Here is a 19756-nt window from a genome sequence, read left to right on the forward strand (position 1 = left end):
TAAACAGTTAGGAGGTTAGGAGCCAGTCTAAAGAACTTACAAATTTTTAACTTTGACAATTTAATCTGGGAGTTAGGAACGAGTGGTGTTGGGCGTACAAAAAATCTGATGTGTATAAAGTTTTAGGTGCCAAAGCTGATTGAACAAATGAATTTTTGTAAATTGAACAAACGAATGAAAGAATTATTGATAAATTATTTCGTTTTGCATTTAATTTCTTTTGTATTAATTCAGTGAGAATTGGACGTTAAGCTGCCGCTTTATTTACGGATGCCGCATCGGCGTTAACGCTTGTTCTTTGTTACGCCAGTTAGTGAACGACCCAATTTATAATAACGCCAAAACACTTAATTTGTCGCTGACGATTAGACAGTTCGATTTACACATTTGCATTCGTATCCAATTAAGCCCCCACGACACTTTATTGTATGTGTGCTATATGGGACGCAGAACTTTGTGTGAAAAATTTCTAAATGCTTTGCTCCAATGTCTCGTCGTTATTAGATATTTACGAGTTTCACTTGACAACCTTGTAAATACCGAAATAAATATAATATAAAAAGTAATGCTTATACCGATTTCAAACACAGCTACTTTTGTTAAATACTTTTTATATGCTTTTATACTTTGGTGCAACCGCAGCTATTGATTTTTTTTTACTTTTGTATATACAAACATATGTACACATACTGTTACATAATAGGAATATTTTAGAAATTGGAGTATCAACACAAAATTAAGCTAAAGCAAAATATTTTTGAGTGTGGCATAAATGGAACGTTCACGAAAAATATAAAATAGAATGGAAGCAAATTAGCTCTAGAGTGCTTTGTTTCAATGCCTTGCGGTTTACCAAAATCTGCCGATAATGTGGAACACTTCCCCATTTGAACACGTCTTATCAGTACTTTTTATTTTATAAAGCGATTTGTTTGCGTGAGTTGTGTTTGGTCCTTCGTATTGCACACTTCTCTCTGTTTGCCTTTCTGCTGTGTTCCGGTTTACGATTACTCAGCCGTATATTCTAAATGCCAAACTCGGACATAGACACAACACGATTTGTCGGTTGGAATTAGCTCCTTATTGCAGCTACTGCTCTCCATTCCTAATCCACTTGCCTGCAATGCCTTCACGACGTAGTAGTCAATGTTGCAGTTAACTACATGCTGCATTCGAGAAAATACTATACATTTCCACAAGTTTATATGCATATACATTTTATTGCTTCTATTTACTGCACTCATTCGTTTATACATACATACTATTTACTTTTTTGTGCTGATTGTTGTTTTGTCTATTTGCGTGTGCCGTGGAACAGCTGTTTGAGCCACATTGCTACAGCTGATGACGCGCATCGTTTCCAACATCGTCGTCAGCACAACAAAAGCAAAAAGTCGTAAAATATTTACATACATATGTACATCTGTATTTAAAAGTGTGGGTGTTTGGTCTTTGATTTGTACACAAACCAGCGCGGCAATTCGGAATTGGCAAATAGCCGCCTAACCTTCCATCATAACAATGTTCCCGTGCGTACGTTGACACAGCTGTTCGGCTTTTAAACGAGTGTGGTGTTGGGTTGATTTGCCGAATGAAGAACTTGAGCGAATTCAACCATTCCACTTACCTATTTTAATATTTCGCAAAGCTAATTGAATGGAAGATAACCTGAAATGAATTTATAAAATGAACATGCATGAACGAACTAAGTTTGGGTATACTTATTAGGTACTCCCGCATAGAGAGTATATATTATGTAAAGAGTGTGGAATGTTTTCAGATGTTTGCAAAAAAAGCAAAACTAATAATAATATTATACCTAGACTGTCAATTTCTCTTTTTGCTTAAAATTTTTATTGCAAAACTAACGGGATGGGCGAATATCTTTACATATTATTAGGTTTGACGAATAACACAGTTCAATAAATGATCTTCGATTGTGCCGATATATAAAATCGGTTTCTAAGTAAACTTTATAAAAATATATAAAATATTAGCCATTTTATAGCTTTCTCAGATGAATGCACTAATGATGATGCCTTAATGAATTCTTCAAAGTTTTATGGGACTTTATGTGTACATATGTATATGTATGTATGTACATATAAATCTAGTATTTCTATATTTTGCTCTTTGCAAATAATCGCGGGTGTACTATAATTATATGTATGTATGTGAGAGCTTGTCAACAGCGGAAACAGTAAAAGTGAACGATTGAGAGAACTGAGAATTTAATTTAATTTCGAATATATTAGGGGTATTCTCTTGCTCTTGCAAAACCCTTGCATGGTGCAAGAATTGCAGATTTTTCCACCTAATGCAACGGCACAACAACAAACACACGCAGAAATATATTTGCAAGGGCTGTAAAATATGTCAGACCAAAACCCATGTTTATTTGCGTGCAAATGTCACGCAAAAATATAATTGCAATCCTGTTTTTGCTGTCATTTTACTTGAATACATATTTTGACGTTAAATTGTTGAGGAAGGTAAATTTTAAATCGATTTTATAATTTCTATTTAAATTATAAAGATTTGTTACAGTTTTTTTTGTTAAGAATGAATGTAACGGGTGGGCCATCTAACGTTTTAAATTTGAATTATCTATATTTCGACATTGGAAACGTCAAATACCATTCGGAAAGTGACAGATATTCAGTAAAAAGTCTAAAATTTACGAAATGGGTCGCTATTCACTAGAAGAAAACTGGGAAATATTGACAGATTGGGCAGAAGATCGTTTGACCGAGGATGGTCAATTTTACCGAAAAATCATATTTTCGGACGAGGCTCATTTCCACCTCGATGGTTACGTTAACAAGCAGAATTGTCGCATTTGGGGCACAGAAAGCCCGCACGTAATCGTCGAGAAGCCAATGCACCCAGCACGAATCACTGTATGGTGCGGATTTTGGTCTGGTGGAATCATCGGCCCATTTTTCTTCGAAAATGAAGAAGGAACCGCCGTAACCATCAATGGTGAGCGATATCGCGAACCGAACCGAATTTTTCTTCAAGCAAATTGAAGAGGAAGACTTGGACAACATTTGGTGCCAACAGGACGGCGCTACGTGCCATACAGCAAACGCTACACTCAATCTTTTACGCCCTATCTTTAAATTTAAAATTTTATATGGCCCACCCTATAGAAGGTGCGCCAATTCACAATAAAACAAATTGACCGAATCAGCCGTTCAAATGTACATATTAGATTCTGCAATGGGTGCTCTCGTGCCTTTGTATATTTCGGTATTTTTTTTTGCAATCTGCAATCTTGCAAGACCAAGAGAATCCCCCTATTGTCTTTGCGAGAAGTGGGACGAGATATCCGCTTGCGTTAACTCGCCTATTGTCGTCATTTTCCTCGCACATACACATGTGTGGATATGTACATATGTATGTATGTATCTGTATACATACTTAAGTATGTATCTATTGAGCTGCACCAGTCATTGAAGAAAGTCGAAATATTGTAATTTTATTTTTATTTATTGTTTCTTATATCAATTTTATATACTTATGTATATAGGTGGGTGCAATTGTGATTTCTTGAGTGTGGAAATATTTACAATGACAAAGCGAACATTCCTATTTCCCTCCTCACCGTCCTAATTTCTCCTGAATTGATATTGATGATGTTTGTGTTGCCTTTCGATTGGTGTTCGTGGTGAGGGGGCGTGCGTCAGAAGACAATTTTGCTTCTTTTCCTTTCATAAATATTTTTTACTCAAATGTTTTATTCTTTTTCTGTTGTCCATTACGATGTGCCATTACGTCCGATCTTGTGATACAACTCTTGTGATATTTTTACCTTTTTGGATTTTTGTATTTTTATGTCAGCATTTTCGGCTGAGTACAAGGTACAAAGTTCTTGCAATTAATATTCATATGTATACTTACTATATTATGCACATGTACATATGTTGTTATTCTGTAAGAACAAAGTACAAATGATAATGTGATAAAAAATGTGTTGCAATCTTTTGACTTCGCGTTTTGCGTAATTTCTTTCGCCAAATAAGTAATTAATAATAAAATTGATATTTATGTGGATATCTTTTGAAATAAATATTTCTTCGTCGAATTCGCAATAATTTTGACGGCAGTGTTGCTTGTAAATTGGCAGTAATTTTGACAATTGTTTTGATTGTTGTTCTTAATAGCCATGTTAGGGCTGCCAATCTATCGATCTAGTCAGCGATGCTAATAATTTATGGCTTGACAATCGATAATCGGTTACACGATTTTTAAAAATAATAGTCAAATAATGAAAAAATCAATCAATCAAAGGTGGCATAAATCGTCCCAAACCATAGATATGTATAAGCCCTAAATATATGTACCTACACATATCCATGATTAGTATATATGTACATGATTAGTATATACATATGTACATATATTATTTTCATAATAGAAGTGTGGAAGAGAGCCTATACCAAAAAGTACTTCGATGATTGAAAGAAATATTTATGTAAGGGATTAAGTGCAGTCAGAGAAACTAAAAACTCACAGTTATTAAATTACATTATTATATTTTATAAAAGTAAAAGCTTATGATCATTACTATAAATAAGGTTTCGACTTTACTTGACAGAAATTTACAAACAAAAATTATTAATTTCATCTAAAATCAATCGAAAAAACAAAATTAGTTTTACTATTAGGTAAAAAAGTGTTTGATCGAAACTGCATAAATTTCATTTAGAATCTACCAAGAGATTTTTGAGCTGCTGTTGAACAGATGTAGTTTTGAGAAAAACGCAGTAAAATTTTTACGAACGTTCCAGTTCACCCGAAAACCCGCTGCTAATGATTGAATAACTCGAAAAGTAGTTGTCGCATTAACTTCAAATTTTCAGAGAATACTTCTAAGCTTTTCTTAAAGTACAATAAGAAAATGCCAATATTTTATTTGATAATTTTGAATCCTTAACTAGTGAGTGATGGTCTAAAGCAAACTTTTCTTAGTATTTAACCTTTTTGGCACTAGGATAGGCACCACTTTCATTAACTTTATATCCAGCTACATGAAATGATATCGAGCTAATAAAGGACATTACACATTCGAGAGGTGTTTTGCTCTTCTTTGCGGAAGGGCTTTGAATTTCATTAATTTATAAAATTTATCAAACATGTACTTTATATAACATCTTAACACATACATTTTACAATTGTCAAATGTAACTAATATACATACATACATATGTACATACAAACATATACTAGAGCGGGTAGATTTAGAGGAAGCCGCAAAACAAAAACAAATCGGATTATACGGATCATTCTAAACAACTTCGCCTAAGATACTATGGGTTTAAAAACGGTTTCGAGCCAGTGATTTTGGAGGCGATATAGAAAAAAATCGACCGGCTCTAAAGTATACCATGGTACTTACATAAGTGAAGAGATACCTGGCTAACTATTTGAATCACGTGCAATGACGGTGCCTTTTATAAATTTATTTAATATAAAAATATCGATGCATCGGTATTTTAGTCACGAAACAATTATTTTGGCAAATCACTTGTAGTCACGAAGCTTAATATATTTTCAATAATCAGAGTCATTAGTTTCACAAAATTTTCCTAAGTGAAATTACAATAAAATGTATCTATACATACATAAAAAATCATATCGCAAGTGCGATCAGGAATTTTGCTCATACACTGGAAGCATTCAAGTGAACCCTATAGTGAAGTGAGCTTAAAACTACAAACACAACTATTCTCCCGACATATTGCATTAATAGAAAATTACTGCTCCCTTAAGCCATTATTTAATATGGTTCACAAACAATTCAAACTATTTAACCAATCATTGTAAATGGAAGGCTGGAGAAAAAAGTGATGATTTTTTGCGAGGAAAATGATACGTTTAGAAATAGTGTTCAAAATTTTAAAATAATCGGATTTGAAGTTATGAGGGGCACCGACTTTAAAATAGGGAATTATGGCGAAAATGCTCTAAACTTTTTAAATCTAATATATGGTCGACTTGAAACATTTACAACATTCTCAAAATATGCATTAATTTAAGACACAATTTTCGCAAAAAAAAAAATTTTAAATCCTACTACCTCCTAAGGTAATCCTCGGTACAAGTGTGGTCTCTTTCGTACTAGTTTCTTTTTTGGTCCGACTTCAGCTGTAACTGTGAACTTTTATTTCTGTATCTGTTGACTTAAACTATTAGATGGATTCTACTGTGCAGCGTAACGCGTACTCGTAAGCATGTACAATTGATAGTTTAATTATTAAATAACTTATTTTAATAGATTGCTTTGTTTATCGTGTCAAAAACTTTCGCGCAGAACGTTGCATTTATCGATGTAATAAGTCCAGTTGTCTTCTGGATTATAATTGTACATTGCTTATTTTCAAATATGTATGTATATAAGGAAGAGTGGTTATTTGTTTACAGAAGTACATATATATTATATTATTCACATAGGATTATTTAATTTTTCAGCACAAATACAAAAGGAAGTCGCATGTAAAAATACAATAAACACAAATATTTGTTCAAACTTTACGTTTGACACAGATGATTTTGAAATCAATATTAAATTTTCATGTTTTAATCCCAAAGTCATAGAAGGAAATGTGAATTACAATTTTATTTCAAACCATGGCTTTTAGACCATTTGTATTTCAAAGTGTTTTATATTTATTTTTTGAAAATTGTTTTAGATGTAATGTGATTAACTGTGAGCGAGCTATCCACCAGTTTCTGGCATCTACGCCGTGGAGTGGAATGCCACGTTTCCTTAATTCTAGACCAAAGATCATAACTTCCCATTTTCCACCGATTTTAACTTCCAAAAGTTTTTTATCAGGATAAGGTTGGGACTTGCGTTGATCATTTCAATACATCAATAGTTAACCAATCCTTTAGTGCCCTAGTTGTATATTTTTTTGATAGAAGGTATTTTTAGAATTTTTTGTCTGATGGACGAGTTAAGCGTCAAAGAAGAGGAGTCGTCTGACAAGCCCGCTGGATACTTTTAAGTCAAATTCTTGATTAGTTTCGGCCATAAGGGCGCGGGAGGACTCAAACGGATCAACCTCGCACTTTCTCACATTTTCTGTGCATATTTCTCTCCGCAAAGTTGTATATTGAATTCGAGCATTCTAGGAATACTGTTAGTGTTCAATTTTGCTTCAATACCTCTATGAGTGCTTGAGTTATTTAAAGTAGGTAAAGAACCAGAAAGGTAACGAGATGTGGGCGTGGTTTTTCCAAAAAATAAAAATATATTTAAAAAATACTAAGTAATCCTCCTATCAGAAGATGCTATACATTTTGCAATTGACCTCTTATGTCAGTTCTGTTTTGACATTTGTGTAGTAAACACATGCCAAATACACGTCAATAAACAATGGTACGCTACACAGCTCCAGAACGCGGGTTATTGGTGACTATTTACTTGACCAATAATCGGTCGGTGACTTTGGCACAACGTGAATTTCATGGCAGAGTTCCTGACCGTCCGACGCTTACTGGTGAAATACTGCGACGTTTAGCCGTTTAGCTGCTCGCCTCGAAGAGACTGGCATAACACGAGATGCTGCCAGGCGTGTCGATATCGACCAGACGACGTGCCACTCAAATGGGTATCAGTCGACGGTGTTTACAGCGAATTTTGGTACTTGATTTGAAGATGTTTCCGAGACGGTGCATCAGCTGTTAGCTGTTGACCGCCAATCGCGTCTAATCCTTGATCATTTTTCATCAAAAATAATCATGAGTGATGAGGCCCATTTCCATCTTAGCGGGTACGCAAATAAGTAAAATTTACACTTCTTGGGCTCTGAAAATTCGCCATTACACCCGCTCAAAGTCACTGTAAAGTGTCCTGCTTTCTCTGGAGGAGTCATTGGAACTTTTTTCTTCGAAGACGTCGCGGGGGAAGCGGTTAATGTGAGTGATGAGCGCTTCAGAGAAATGATCAACGAGTTCTTTTTGCCGTAACTTGATGAATTGGGGTTGGAAAACATGTGGTTCCAACAAGACGATGCAACGGCACACACTGCACGTGCCACAACCGATATGCTAAAGGTTGCATTTCCCGGGCGCCTAAACTCCCGTTTTGGCAATTTGTATTGGCCTGCCAGATCGCCTGATTTGACCGCTCCAGACTTCTTTTTGAGGGGCTTATATCAACAAGCCTCAGACTCTTGCAGCTCTTAAAGACAATATCCGTCAAGAATGTGAGGACTTATCGCCGGAAGTTCTAGCCAAAGTGATGGAAAATACTATAAAATGGGCTCAAATGACAATCAACTGTGGCAGCGGGCATTTACATGATATCGTATTCTCGATTAATTCGACTTAATGAAAAAAAAATTTAAAAGACCCAATAAAAATAATACATAAGCAGAACCAAAGTTTTTAATGTTTTAAAAAAATTACAGCCAAAAAACATCTGAAGGTTATGTATTTGGAAAGAAAATTTTACTAATTTTTTACTATTAGTAGTCGCACAACAACAGTTAATAAACATTAGTTAGTATTATGCATTAAATTGTCATGTTTTGAAATTGTTTATTACACACACCACAATAAATAGTACAATTTTATTTCACTTATGCCGGCCATAGACCACACAAGTAAACTGCACAAGTCTAGCACTGTGCAAAAAAAAACTGCGACTCGCACTATACAAGCCAACTGTGCAAGTTTTTATTTTAATGTTGAAAGCGAAACAGACAACATGTGTAAATATTGCGCGATACCACCATATCTCTGTTTGCCTCGGGATATTTTTGTTTTAATTTTAAAATTAATTTTCTGTTGCTATATTCTTTGCTTTTTATTCGCCATAATGAAGGTGATTCTTTATAAAATTCAAGGAACTCGGCCCAAAACTGTTTGTCATCACTCATAATTAAAATAAATGCGTTGTTTCCTTTTTTGTTTTGATGTTAACTTCACAAAAACTGAAACAAAACTGAGCTAATTTCGCCATATACTACGCTACTGCGCAGTATTCAGACTTGTGTAAAAATATCAAAATCGTTTTGATATTGCTCAGTTCACTGCACAAGTAGCACAAACACCCCCATACACTACACAAACGCACTGTGCAGTGCTAGACTTGTGCAGTTTACTTGTGTGGTCTATGGCCGGCATTAGGTTTCGCATTCAAAAATATTGAAATTCCCTTCTCGCATTCGCTGAAGCTTTTTGTTGCTGTATTATTTTTGTTGTTTTTACTTTCATAGCGGCGTCCAAGTTGTCTACGTGATGCGCTCGTACAATGCAAAAGGCATACGCTGCGCTAAAATAAAGTAAATTTAATTGAAATTTATGTTATTATGCGCGACATTCAGAGGAGGCATGTCAGAATTAAACTGTTCAAATATCTCATTGTATTTGTCTCACTTAAATTCACTTAAACACATTTACTGCTACAATTTCTAAGTCGGCTACCCGGCAATGAAATGTTGTAAAATTTCAACAATGTTGTCCTCCCTCCCCCCAACCCACATGCCGCTGCTTTTATAAACTAAACACGACTGACACGCGCATAGCCACAACGGCATCACAGCACTCCCATACCCATGCCTAAGTGGAGCAAACGCACATCTGTGCGTATGTGTGTGTGCGTGTGTATCTATGTCATCTTCTGGCTTCGTTGTTATCTGTTTACTACTTTTTGTTTGCTATTGTTATTGTCTTGTTTGTTTGTGGCTGGGGCTTATCAAATATCGTCAAACAAAATAAAAGCTTCCTCCGTTTTTTAAGCTCCATTGAAATAACAAAAACCATTACATACTCGTAAGAAGTAAGCACGTACAGTAGTGGGTATGAATATTTGTTAAAGTATAAGTTTTGCTCTATATTTGCACTAAATGACAATTGTTTTATAAACAACAAATTCATATAAACATGTATGTGCATACATAAATACTTATGTTCAAATGAGGATTTTTGCGGTGTGTAACTTTTACTTTCAAAGCGGTTTTACAGCTATTATTTGCTACAAAACCTTTCGTCTCTAATTTCAGTAGACTTTTTCAGGCAGAGGTTAACAGTCTCAATAGATGCCTGTGGCAATACATACATACATATGTATGTACTTACTATATATCGAGATAGCTTAAGTTGAAGCAGAAATTTTCTTTTCTAGTAAAAATATACGCTTAACTTTTATATTTACTATATGGCAACTGAAAAGCTTCAGGTTCTAAGGCACCACCAAAGAGAAAATATGACATATGAACAGTGTTTACTGTCCTGATACTGTAACAGCCAATCTTGTGCAGTTTTGGTTTCGTCGATTCCGCATAATTTTGATACTAAGGATTACCTACTTTCTGTGAGGCCAATTATTGAAAGAAATGTCATGGCTCACTGAAAACGGTCGTGGGCGTGGATTGGCATGGAGTCATCTACCATGGACTGTTCCCCCACTGACAAACTCTTAATTCGGAGCTATGCGGTAAACAATTGGACCGACCGAAAGCAGAGTTCGCTTAGAAGCAGCCAGCTTTGGACAGTGAACGAAATTGTGTCGCATTAGGACAAACCAGGCTATATACATACATCGATGGTGGCTCGTCCGAAACTCCGGCAGCTTCTTGGGAGTTCGTCCACCTGTTCCTAACCTGCTGACATACGTACTTTTTTTTGTCCTTTTGCGTGGAAGCTCTTCAGGCATGCGTGGAAATTATTTAGATGAGCCAAATATTTCGTCAAATTTGTATATCCATATATACGAGTACATACATTTGTATATGTATTTATATATATTATATATGTATTTAGAAACAAATTTTAAGGAATATTTGTACATACTAATATACATACATACATCCATCTATATGTATTTTTATTTTGAGGTGCCGTGAAAATTTTTGTCATTCCATGTGATACCCACAATTTGAAAATAAAAAAAATAATTTGGTGATGCTTTGAGAAAGGACGTATGTAGGTCAGCCGTTCCGCGTGTATTAATGCATACCGTACCTACGATTGTTTCTGGTTTAGTAACGCTAAATAATTTTAATTTTAGTTTTATATAACATGCACCTAACATGAAAAAGGTTTATTAACGCTTTATTTGCATCGATTTGCTTTGCTCTTGCTTCATACATACTTACATACATATGTACATAAGTATAATTTTTGCCATTAGCACCTTGGAATGAAAAACATGTACACACCTTCATCAAAAGCGGCTCACGGAGCAATAGGTCGGAATATATGTAAATAAGTTAAGGAAGCTCCTCAGTTATTTTCGATATGAATAATGCAAATATTGATCACGCCTAGTTTTTAATTTTCATAAACAAAACATCTTTACAATAACTCGCCTCTACTAAATAACTTTTAATTTTTCGAAATTCACTTTATTGGAAGATAATATCAAATTATATAACTTCCTCAGCTAACTTTGTGAATCTAACTAGTGTAAAGAGTAAACTTCCATAATCCCAGGTTCAGACAGGTTAGAAATGCTTTATATACATAAGTATGTATGTAAGTAAGTGTACCCATCCATATTATAAGTAAACAGTTTTTGGAACTTAACAAAAGAGTTTGCCTACCAAGAATTTATAGTGTAGATTTATAGAAATTCTAAAAACATTGATAATTAAAATGCGTTTGTATGTGTGTTTAATTTCGCACCGGGCAAGCAGACTTCCACGTTTGCTATTGGCATAGTTGGCGGGGGCTTGTTCACCGGCAAATTGTTGTTTTGTTAAAAATAACAGAAAAAACATTTCTAGAATACTCATGTGGCCACTTATATAGTAAATAAGCAAAGTCTATCAATTGTTGTTTTATCTAGGCAAAATGCAAACACGCGCCCGACTTCTCTAGCTTTTGTTTGCCTTTCTTGTTTTTTGTTTTGTTTTTTTCTTCATTGACGGTGAGATCATACTTGTTATTGTTTTTATTCGCCTATTTTATACTATATTTTATTCTTTCTGTTTTTATGATTTCCTTTTTGACCGACTTGGCCTCCAAAAAGTCATAATCAGTCGACGGCGTCGTCGTCGTCGCCGCCAGCATGACTACGTCAATTCGCTTTATCGCTGTCGAGAGCTCTTAAGCATGCTGTCTGCAAAGCAAACTCGCCTGTCAGCTCTCGCACACATGCATACATACATACGTGCGATCGCCGAAAACAAACTCGATCAAACTCGCTCGCAAAAGTTGTTCGTGTGGCTCGCCCGGGTGCATTTGCTCTCTGGAATAATCGATTTATCGTTCGCGCATACGATCTTTCTCGCTCAAAGTAGTCGGGTTTTTAACGCTTAAAACTAAGCTTGTGGCCCACTGTGCGAAATGATTTCATTACCTTTCTTCACATACATATACAAACAAACAAAATACATACATATGTACATACATACATATGTGTGTATATGGAACTTAATTGAATTCGTAGATTGTAAGCGCTGACAGTAAAAGTAGAAATTAGCCGCAGTACTCATCGGCTAGAAATGTTGCCTACAATTCGCAATAATCGTCTGTTTCCATGTGGGCCTAACAAACACCTTGATGGCGTGAGACCACTCGTCCACTTGACTTACTTTATTTGAAGTGCTTTGAGGCGATCGTAAAACTCACTATCATAAATAAACAAAGCACTACAATATTTAATCGCCTTCATATTAGTGTATGAATGTACATACATACATATGTATGTATGTATGCATGCGGTATATTGTGCCTAATTAAATTTTATTGCTAAATAAATATCTTTGCTCGGTTAAATTGCTACATATCGGCAATTTGACTTTTGTATCGCAACTTGCAAAGGCTACCGACAAACAAACACTGTTTTTGCTTTTATTTACATACATACATACTTGCATACATACAGTCATGGTCAGAGAAATAGCACACTTTTAAAATAAATTATTTCAATTTGTTTTTAGTTTTATCAAATAAGTGCATCGCAAAATTTCCCACGTTTGTATACATACATGTGTATGTACATATGTATGTATGTATGTCTAGACTTCCACAACTTATAACGGTCAGCTGATGCCTTTATCATGATTACTTTTTTGTTGTTCTCCTTACAATCGCAATCTAATGAAGTTTGATTGGACAAGGAATTAGGACACATTTCGTTATTTGTGCAAAAATTAATTTTTAATTACCAAACGTTGAAAAAAGAGCATTATTTTAACTGTAGCTGTTAAACAAATTAAAATATTTAAAAAATGGGTAGAAATTTGCAAATCTACACAAAAAAGGCAAAAATTCTATTTAGATTGCCAAAATTATGAATTGTTCGAGGAAAATGGTGCATAGGTTAGGCTAGTTTAGGTTAGATGGCTGATCTAGAGAGATCGCACGTGGATTGTTATGTGTAGTCCCTTGTGAAGGCATAGACAATATTAGCTTCTGTGTTCAAACTTATAAATTAGCAAAACACTTAGTAGCCAATATAAATTTGCACAGGCGTTTAATTTCTATTCCCGCTAGTTCGGTGGGATGCGTGAAGGTATGCGTTCCAAAAATGGTACTATATATAGTATAATTTGTTGGAAAAAGAAAAAATCCTCCAAGCTCCTGCAGGTAAAACAAGGAAACGTGCTAATAGAGCCATCAAGAGATAAAACAAGGCTAATTCTTTTAAATCTTCCCGAGAGATGATGAGTTTAGTAGTAGGCTAAACCCAAGTCATTAAGGGTTTAGCTTACCCAGCAGACTTGTACGACGTTTCAATGATGCTCAGCTGTTTAAAAGAAACATAAAAGCACGGCTGAACTTTGCTAAAGAACTGAATTAAAGAGAACTTTGGATCGACGAAACAAAGGGCAATTGTATAAATGAAAATCATTTGTACATCGCTCCAAGTATTAGGCATATACATAACTCCAAATACATCACAAAAACCTTTAAGTACGGCGGTAGTAGCTGATAGTTAGGAGGGTGCCTTCCTGTTACGGCGTTGGACCATTGGTGAGAATAGATGGCAGGTAGGACCGATTTCCACATCTCAACATTCTCAAAAATACTATGGAACCAGTCGCGTTCGAATCGATGAATGTGAATTGCATTTCTATGATCCAAAGCACTCTAAAAATCGGATGAATTGGTCACTGCAGAAAGTATTGACCTCCTGAGCTGGCCATCGCAAAGCCACAATGAAAAGCCCATTGAAATGTAAGGAGCGATGTTAGGATGGCGATCTAAGATTCAATTAAAAACAATATTTTTTTATAAAGAACAAAAAAAATGCTAATGAATAATATATATTAATATAATATTATTAACAAACGTCATTTTAATACATGCTCAAAGTGTGTTATTTCTCTGTCCATCGCTGTATATGTATTTACATGTAAGCACTGTTTTAATTTTTAACTTTGCTCATTAGTCATGTGCTTGAAATTTTGTTTACACTTTATTTTGCTGAACTTTGCATTTTTTATGTTTGCCTCAACCGGTTATTGACTTCATAAACTTGAAGAAATGCAAATAAATCGAGTTATAAAAACACTCATATCTACACATAATTCGTACATTTGTGCATACATAACTCATATGAAAAAGAAAGTTCGTTAAGTCACATGTTTTACTTCTGAAATGTTTCCGATTTTCTGGGAAATATAAAAGATTTTTATTCTCAGAACACAACAAACAATTATTTTTATTATACCGCCATAAGTCATTCTGCTGATAAATTAATTTGTTATAAATAAATGATCAACGCGACGAACTGTGTCGATTTAGCCATGTCCGTCTGTCTGTCCGTCTATCTATGTGTTTGTATATACGTGAACTAGACCCTCAGTATTAAAGATCTCGGTCCGACATTTTGCGCACGTCCTTTACTCCTCAAAAAGCTGCTTATCTGAAGCAACCGCTGATATCGGACCACTGAAGCATACACCCCGTCCAGAAAGTATCGGGGATTCTTCATCTCGTCTGGTCGATTGTAGATTTTTCAGCTCTAAAGCCACACTGTTTGTTTCCTCTGCCTTTTTGTGGATTGGGCAGAGCACACATAAATTCTAATCGTCGGACATATTTTCGTCCGATTTTGGATAATTTTAGAACTCATTGCCATGCTTCCTTAGATACCTTAAAGTTTTGAGAAGTTCATTAGAAGAGCAATTCGCTTGTTGATAATCATTATTTTTTATTGTCTCAATTGATATGTGGCTTATATATATTTTCTTTTTTAGTAGATTTATTTATTTTACTTTCTAACCTAGAAAGTCTTATATTAAGTGAACAACAATAAACACTTATTTAATTTTTTCTCTACTTATTCTCCTTCATACAGGTCAAAATGCATGCGAGAAGAAATCCTTTATATTCCTGCGTAAAGAGCTGCCCGTACGTCTGGCGAATATCATGAAGGAGATCGCGTTGCTGCCCGACCATTTGCTAAACACCCAATCAGTGAGCCAGGTGAGCTCATGGTACGTGCAAAGCTTTGAGGAGGTACTGGAGTTTGAAAAGGCAGAACCGACGCATAGTAATTTGGAAAAGTAAGTACTGCAATAAGAATCACTGCTCCGATCGCAGCTTTCCTTCTTGCTTAATTAACGCAGGTTAAGAGTAGCTCACTGATTTATGTTTGACTTGATTTGAAGGCGCAATAAGCTGCACCCGGTTAGCATTTTGGCATGTTTTATGACTAACTTATTAAAAAATGCGACATGCCGGCATAAATTACGCAATGCTAAGTTAATTATGGCCTGCATAATAAATCCTTCATAGACATCTAAATTTTACTGTTTGCACTTAGCTGTCGCACGCGCAAATGGTTATATGTGAGTCTATGAGCGCATTTACCACTTAGAATATTTATTGTATTGTATCTATGTAGACATGTTGTGTAAATACCCATTTACTTCGGCCTACAATAAAATTGAGATATGGTTTTAATTAGTTCCATTATCGCTTCCATATCAGGTTTTGCAACACTTTGGTGCACATACGCAACAGACACAGTGATGTGGTGCAAACAATGGCTCAAGGCGTCATCGAAATGAAGGAGCATCAGGGCGGCCCCGTTGATTGCGGCATGGAATCGTCGATACAATACTTCCTCGATCGTTTATACATGTCGCGCATTAGCATACGAATGCTAATCAATCAGCACAGTGAGTAAAACTTTATAATTTTATACCCTGAACAGGATATTTCAAGTTTGCTACGAAGTTTGTAACACCCAGAAGGAAACGTTGAAATCGCGCTGAGTCGATTCTTGTCTTGTTGATTATTTTTTTTGTTTTTGCGTTTTTGTTGTATATAAGTACGCGTTTTTTTTATTCAAAGTAGACTTATTCCCGCGACAGTCAGGTTTACGTAACCGGAACTGGAGGGCACAATAGAACTTTGATCGCGATATCTATCTAAGCGGAGCGGACCCGGATTAGCATTCCTTCAAATTACTTCAGGAATGTTTTCTACTGCCACAACAACAGCAACGAGTTAAGTCAAGTCCGTCTTTATATACGCCAAATAGTCCCTCAGTTATTGGAATATCAATCTGAAATTTTACACACGTCCTTTTCTTCCTAAGAAACTGCTGATGCTCATGTTCTAGCTTTTTTATTTTACAATTTGGCATAGATTATTCGCCAAGGCAACAATATAGTCTCCGAAGAAATTGCTCAGATCGGTGTCTTACAAACTGTCCGATCAAAATGTAGTTCTTGTTTGGAATTTTTGTATAATACTTCGGTACAGTCAAAGTGAACGCTTTTTCCTGTTTTTTTTGTGAATTTATTGAAATACTTGTTTTTTCTGCTCACAGCTATACTATTTGGACAGTTCCCCAACGAGCAGGGTCGTCATATTGGCTGCTTGGATCCGGCCTGTCAGATCTCGTCGGTGGTAAGAGATGCTTATGAAAACGCACGCTTTCTCTGCGATCAATACTATCTGATCAGTCCGGAACTGGAAATCACTGAGCATAATCCACACGACAAAGCAAATAATCCCATACGCACTGTTTATGTGCCCTCGCATTTATACCACATGCTTTTCGAGCTGTTTAAGAATTCCATGCGTGCTGTGGTGGAAAATAACGATCAGGATAAATGTGAAAAGCTGCCACCCATTAAGGTGCTCATAGCGGAGGGCAAGGAAGATATATGTGTGAAGGTATGATAACAAGGTTTTGTTCAATTTGTAAAATATTCATACGTTTTCATATGCTTTTGCAGATCTCAGACCAAGGTGGCGGCATTCCACGTTCACAAACCGATCAGTTGTTCAAATACATGTACAGCACTGCGCCACAGCCATCAAAATCCGATCTACATACAGTGCCATTAGCTGGATATGGCTATGGCCTGCCCATTTCGCGTTTGTATGCACGCTATTTCCATGGTGATATTGTGTTGTTGTCATGCGAAGGATATGGCACCGATGCGATTATTTATATGAAGGTACGAGTATTACAATTTTTATGTGTATGGTACAAAGAACTGTGGGAATATACAAATTGAAGAGGTATCGCACTGGCAGATCACAAAAAAAAACTTAAAAATTATTTGTCATACTTCGAAGAGTGGTGAAACGAACAAACAATTGTTATAATTATCCTATCTCTTATAATCAAATAGCGCTAGATTAAGCGAGAGTTTTGTGACTTACGAAGTATCCACATACTCACCTGCATTAAAGTCAACTGGATAAGCTGTTAACTGCTCACACAAATAATTTTACAGTGTACAGGGTATATTAGGTTTGTCACGATGTTTGTAAAATTTAAAAGGAAATATATATGAATAATATATAGAGTGCTGAGTCAGTCTGAACGATCAGAATCATCTTGTATGAAGACATTTTTTATTTGAGAAGATATTAAAGTTTTTTATTGTTTTTTGTTTTTGTTTTTTGTGTCAAGAAAGTAGAGAGTTTTATCTTGAGCTTTATCTAAACTGGCTATTTATTTTAATATTGAATTACATTTCAAATTTTAATTATTGTATAATGGATGGCGGAAAATCTTAACTGAATAATTCCTCTCAATTTACTTTTTTATATTACAGGCACTATCAGATGAAGCTAACGAGCTCCTGCCCATTTTCAACAAGACGAGCTCGAAATTTTATCGCGCCACCGTGCCCACTGGCGATTGGTCTAACCAGGTAAAACATCCGAAAAAGAAAACAAAAGAATTGGATGCACTTGCTGCGTAATGAATGATTGTGTGATATGGAGCGTCCAAATATATGTGCCTCTACCATCTCCCCCAATCATTTTGTTTTGTTGAAATATCCCGCGGTTCCTCATCTGCAAAAAATTAAACCCAAATCAACCTGCTCCCGCACTAAACGAAACTATTCAATATTGTAGGGACGAGTTTTAAACACAACTTCTAAAATTGTTATTATATAAATTTATTTGTAACTGTACATATGTACTTCTAAAGTCAAACATATTATGTAGCGATTGTTATACTTTAATTTTGGGACTTTTAATATTATTGCTAATATACCCATGCTTTTAAAACCAAAAATTTATATAAAGTACTCGGTTAGTTATAGCTCGCAATTACCTTTTACACAACAAATTTTAAAATATATTTGCGCTTACAGATATACATGTATATATTTATAAATGATTACATATTGTGTTTAATTTTGAAAAATTTATTTACAATTCGAAATTATATAATTAGCAAGTTTATCTTTGAACCTTCCTTGCTCACTTAGTAAAACAAATGAATGTTAATTGTTCGATAATGATAGATTCATATGGCTGTTTGTGTATGTTTCTTTTATATATCTATGTATTGTCGTTAACTTTTGATTTGTATGTAGTTAGTTTTGAAAAAAAAGAAGAATTTATATTAGGTTTACATTCCAAAATTTATATTATTAAAAAATGTAATAAATAAGACGACAATCGATTAGCTTTCTGCTTTGGGACTTTTGACCGCGAATGCATCATACACGTGTTTAATGTGATACCGACTGATTGAGCATTTAAATGCAGTTATTGATAGACATTATCAACAGACATGACGAACAATAATTATTTTCCAAACAAGTGACAGAGCTATGATCACTTGTTTGAGTATCAGTTTGCGGGCGTTTGTTTTTTTGTGGCGAAATTCATAGTGATGAGGATCAGCTCAGTATAAATATAAGTATAAACTAGAAGCTTAGTTTCTGTGTATTTTAAGTATATGCAATCGCCAACAATATCACAAAGTTTTATTTCTACGTATATAGTTGTTGAATTATAATTACACTAGCTTACTCTCATTCTGCGACTGTGGTGTTAGAGGCTGTTTCTTGCTATTTTGGGTTGCTAAAATAGAAAGTGATAATAAAAACTTCCTAACGCGTAGAATTTCTTGTCTTATTATCAGGTGGTGTATGATTCAAACCACCACCATTTACCTAATTGACCAAAGAGCCATACGTGGTGGAAAATATTAGAACTCAAATTCGTAATCAGCACGCCTAAAACACCCCACAGACCTCTCAGCACATCAGTTGCAAATTTTTCCTTCAGATTTGTTGAGTAGTGTTATTTACACGAATGAACGGCTTTCAGAAACGTAGCTTTAATGTCTGTACTGCGCATGCAGTGTAAAACTTGATTTGTAGGTTAAGTATATTCACGAGACACAACTAAATGCTAAAAGCATGCATTAAATGTAAATTTAAAACTAAAACAAACAAAAACTATTTTTTACTAAGCCAAATTGTTTACGTTTTGCATACATATATATGTATATTTGAAATATTTATGATTATATAATTTTTATTTAAGCGAAATTATTAAGATTTGTCTATTATCTACT

General features: G+C 35.0%; 1 protein-coding gene across 3 annotated transcripts in view; it reads left to right on the top strand.

Moving 5' to 3' along the window:
* The window catches only part of LOC105227679 (pyruvate dehydrogenase (acetyl-transferring) kinase, mitochondrial), a 33777-nt gene that overhangs the window by 7196 nt on the left and 6825 nt on the right, over positions 1-19756 (top strand). For all 3 annotated transcript variants that reach the window (XR_007422071.1, XM_049450909.1, XM_019990836.3), the window contains exons 2-6: positions 15266-15473; positions 15901-16091; positions 16748-17097; positions 17160-17384; positions 17991-18089. Coding sequence is in view for 2 of the 3 variants with exons in the window: in XM_049450909.1 (XP_049306866.1) it covers positions 15266-15473; positions 15901-16091; positions 16748-17097; positions 17160-17384; positions 17991-18089 (1073 nt within the window). In the remaining variant the exon portion in view is untranslated. The remainder of the gene's footprint in view (positions 1-15265; positions 15474-15900; positions 16092-16747; positions 17098-17159; positions 17385-17990; positions 18090-19756) is intronic.

Source organism: Bactrocera dorsalis, chromosome 3, assembly GCF_023373825.1.
Source record: "Bactrocera dorsalis isolate Fly_Bdor chromosome 3, ASM2337382v1, whole genome shotgun sequence".
NCBI classification, from domain to species: domain Eukaryota; kingdom Metazoa; phylum Arthropoda; class Insecta; order Diptera; family Tephritidae; genus Bactrocera; species Bactrocera dorsalis.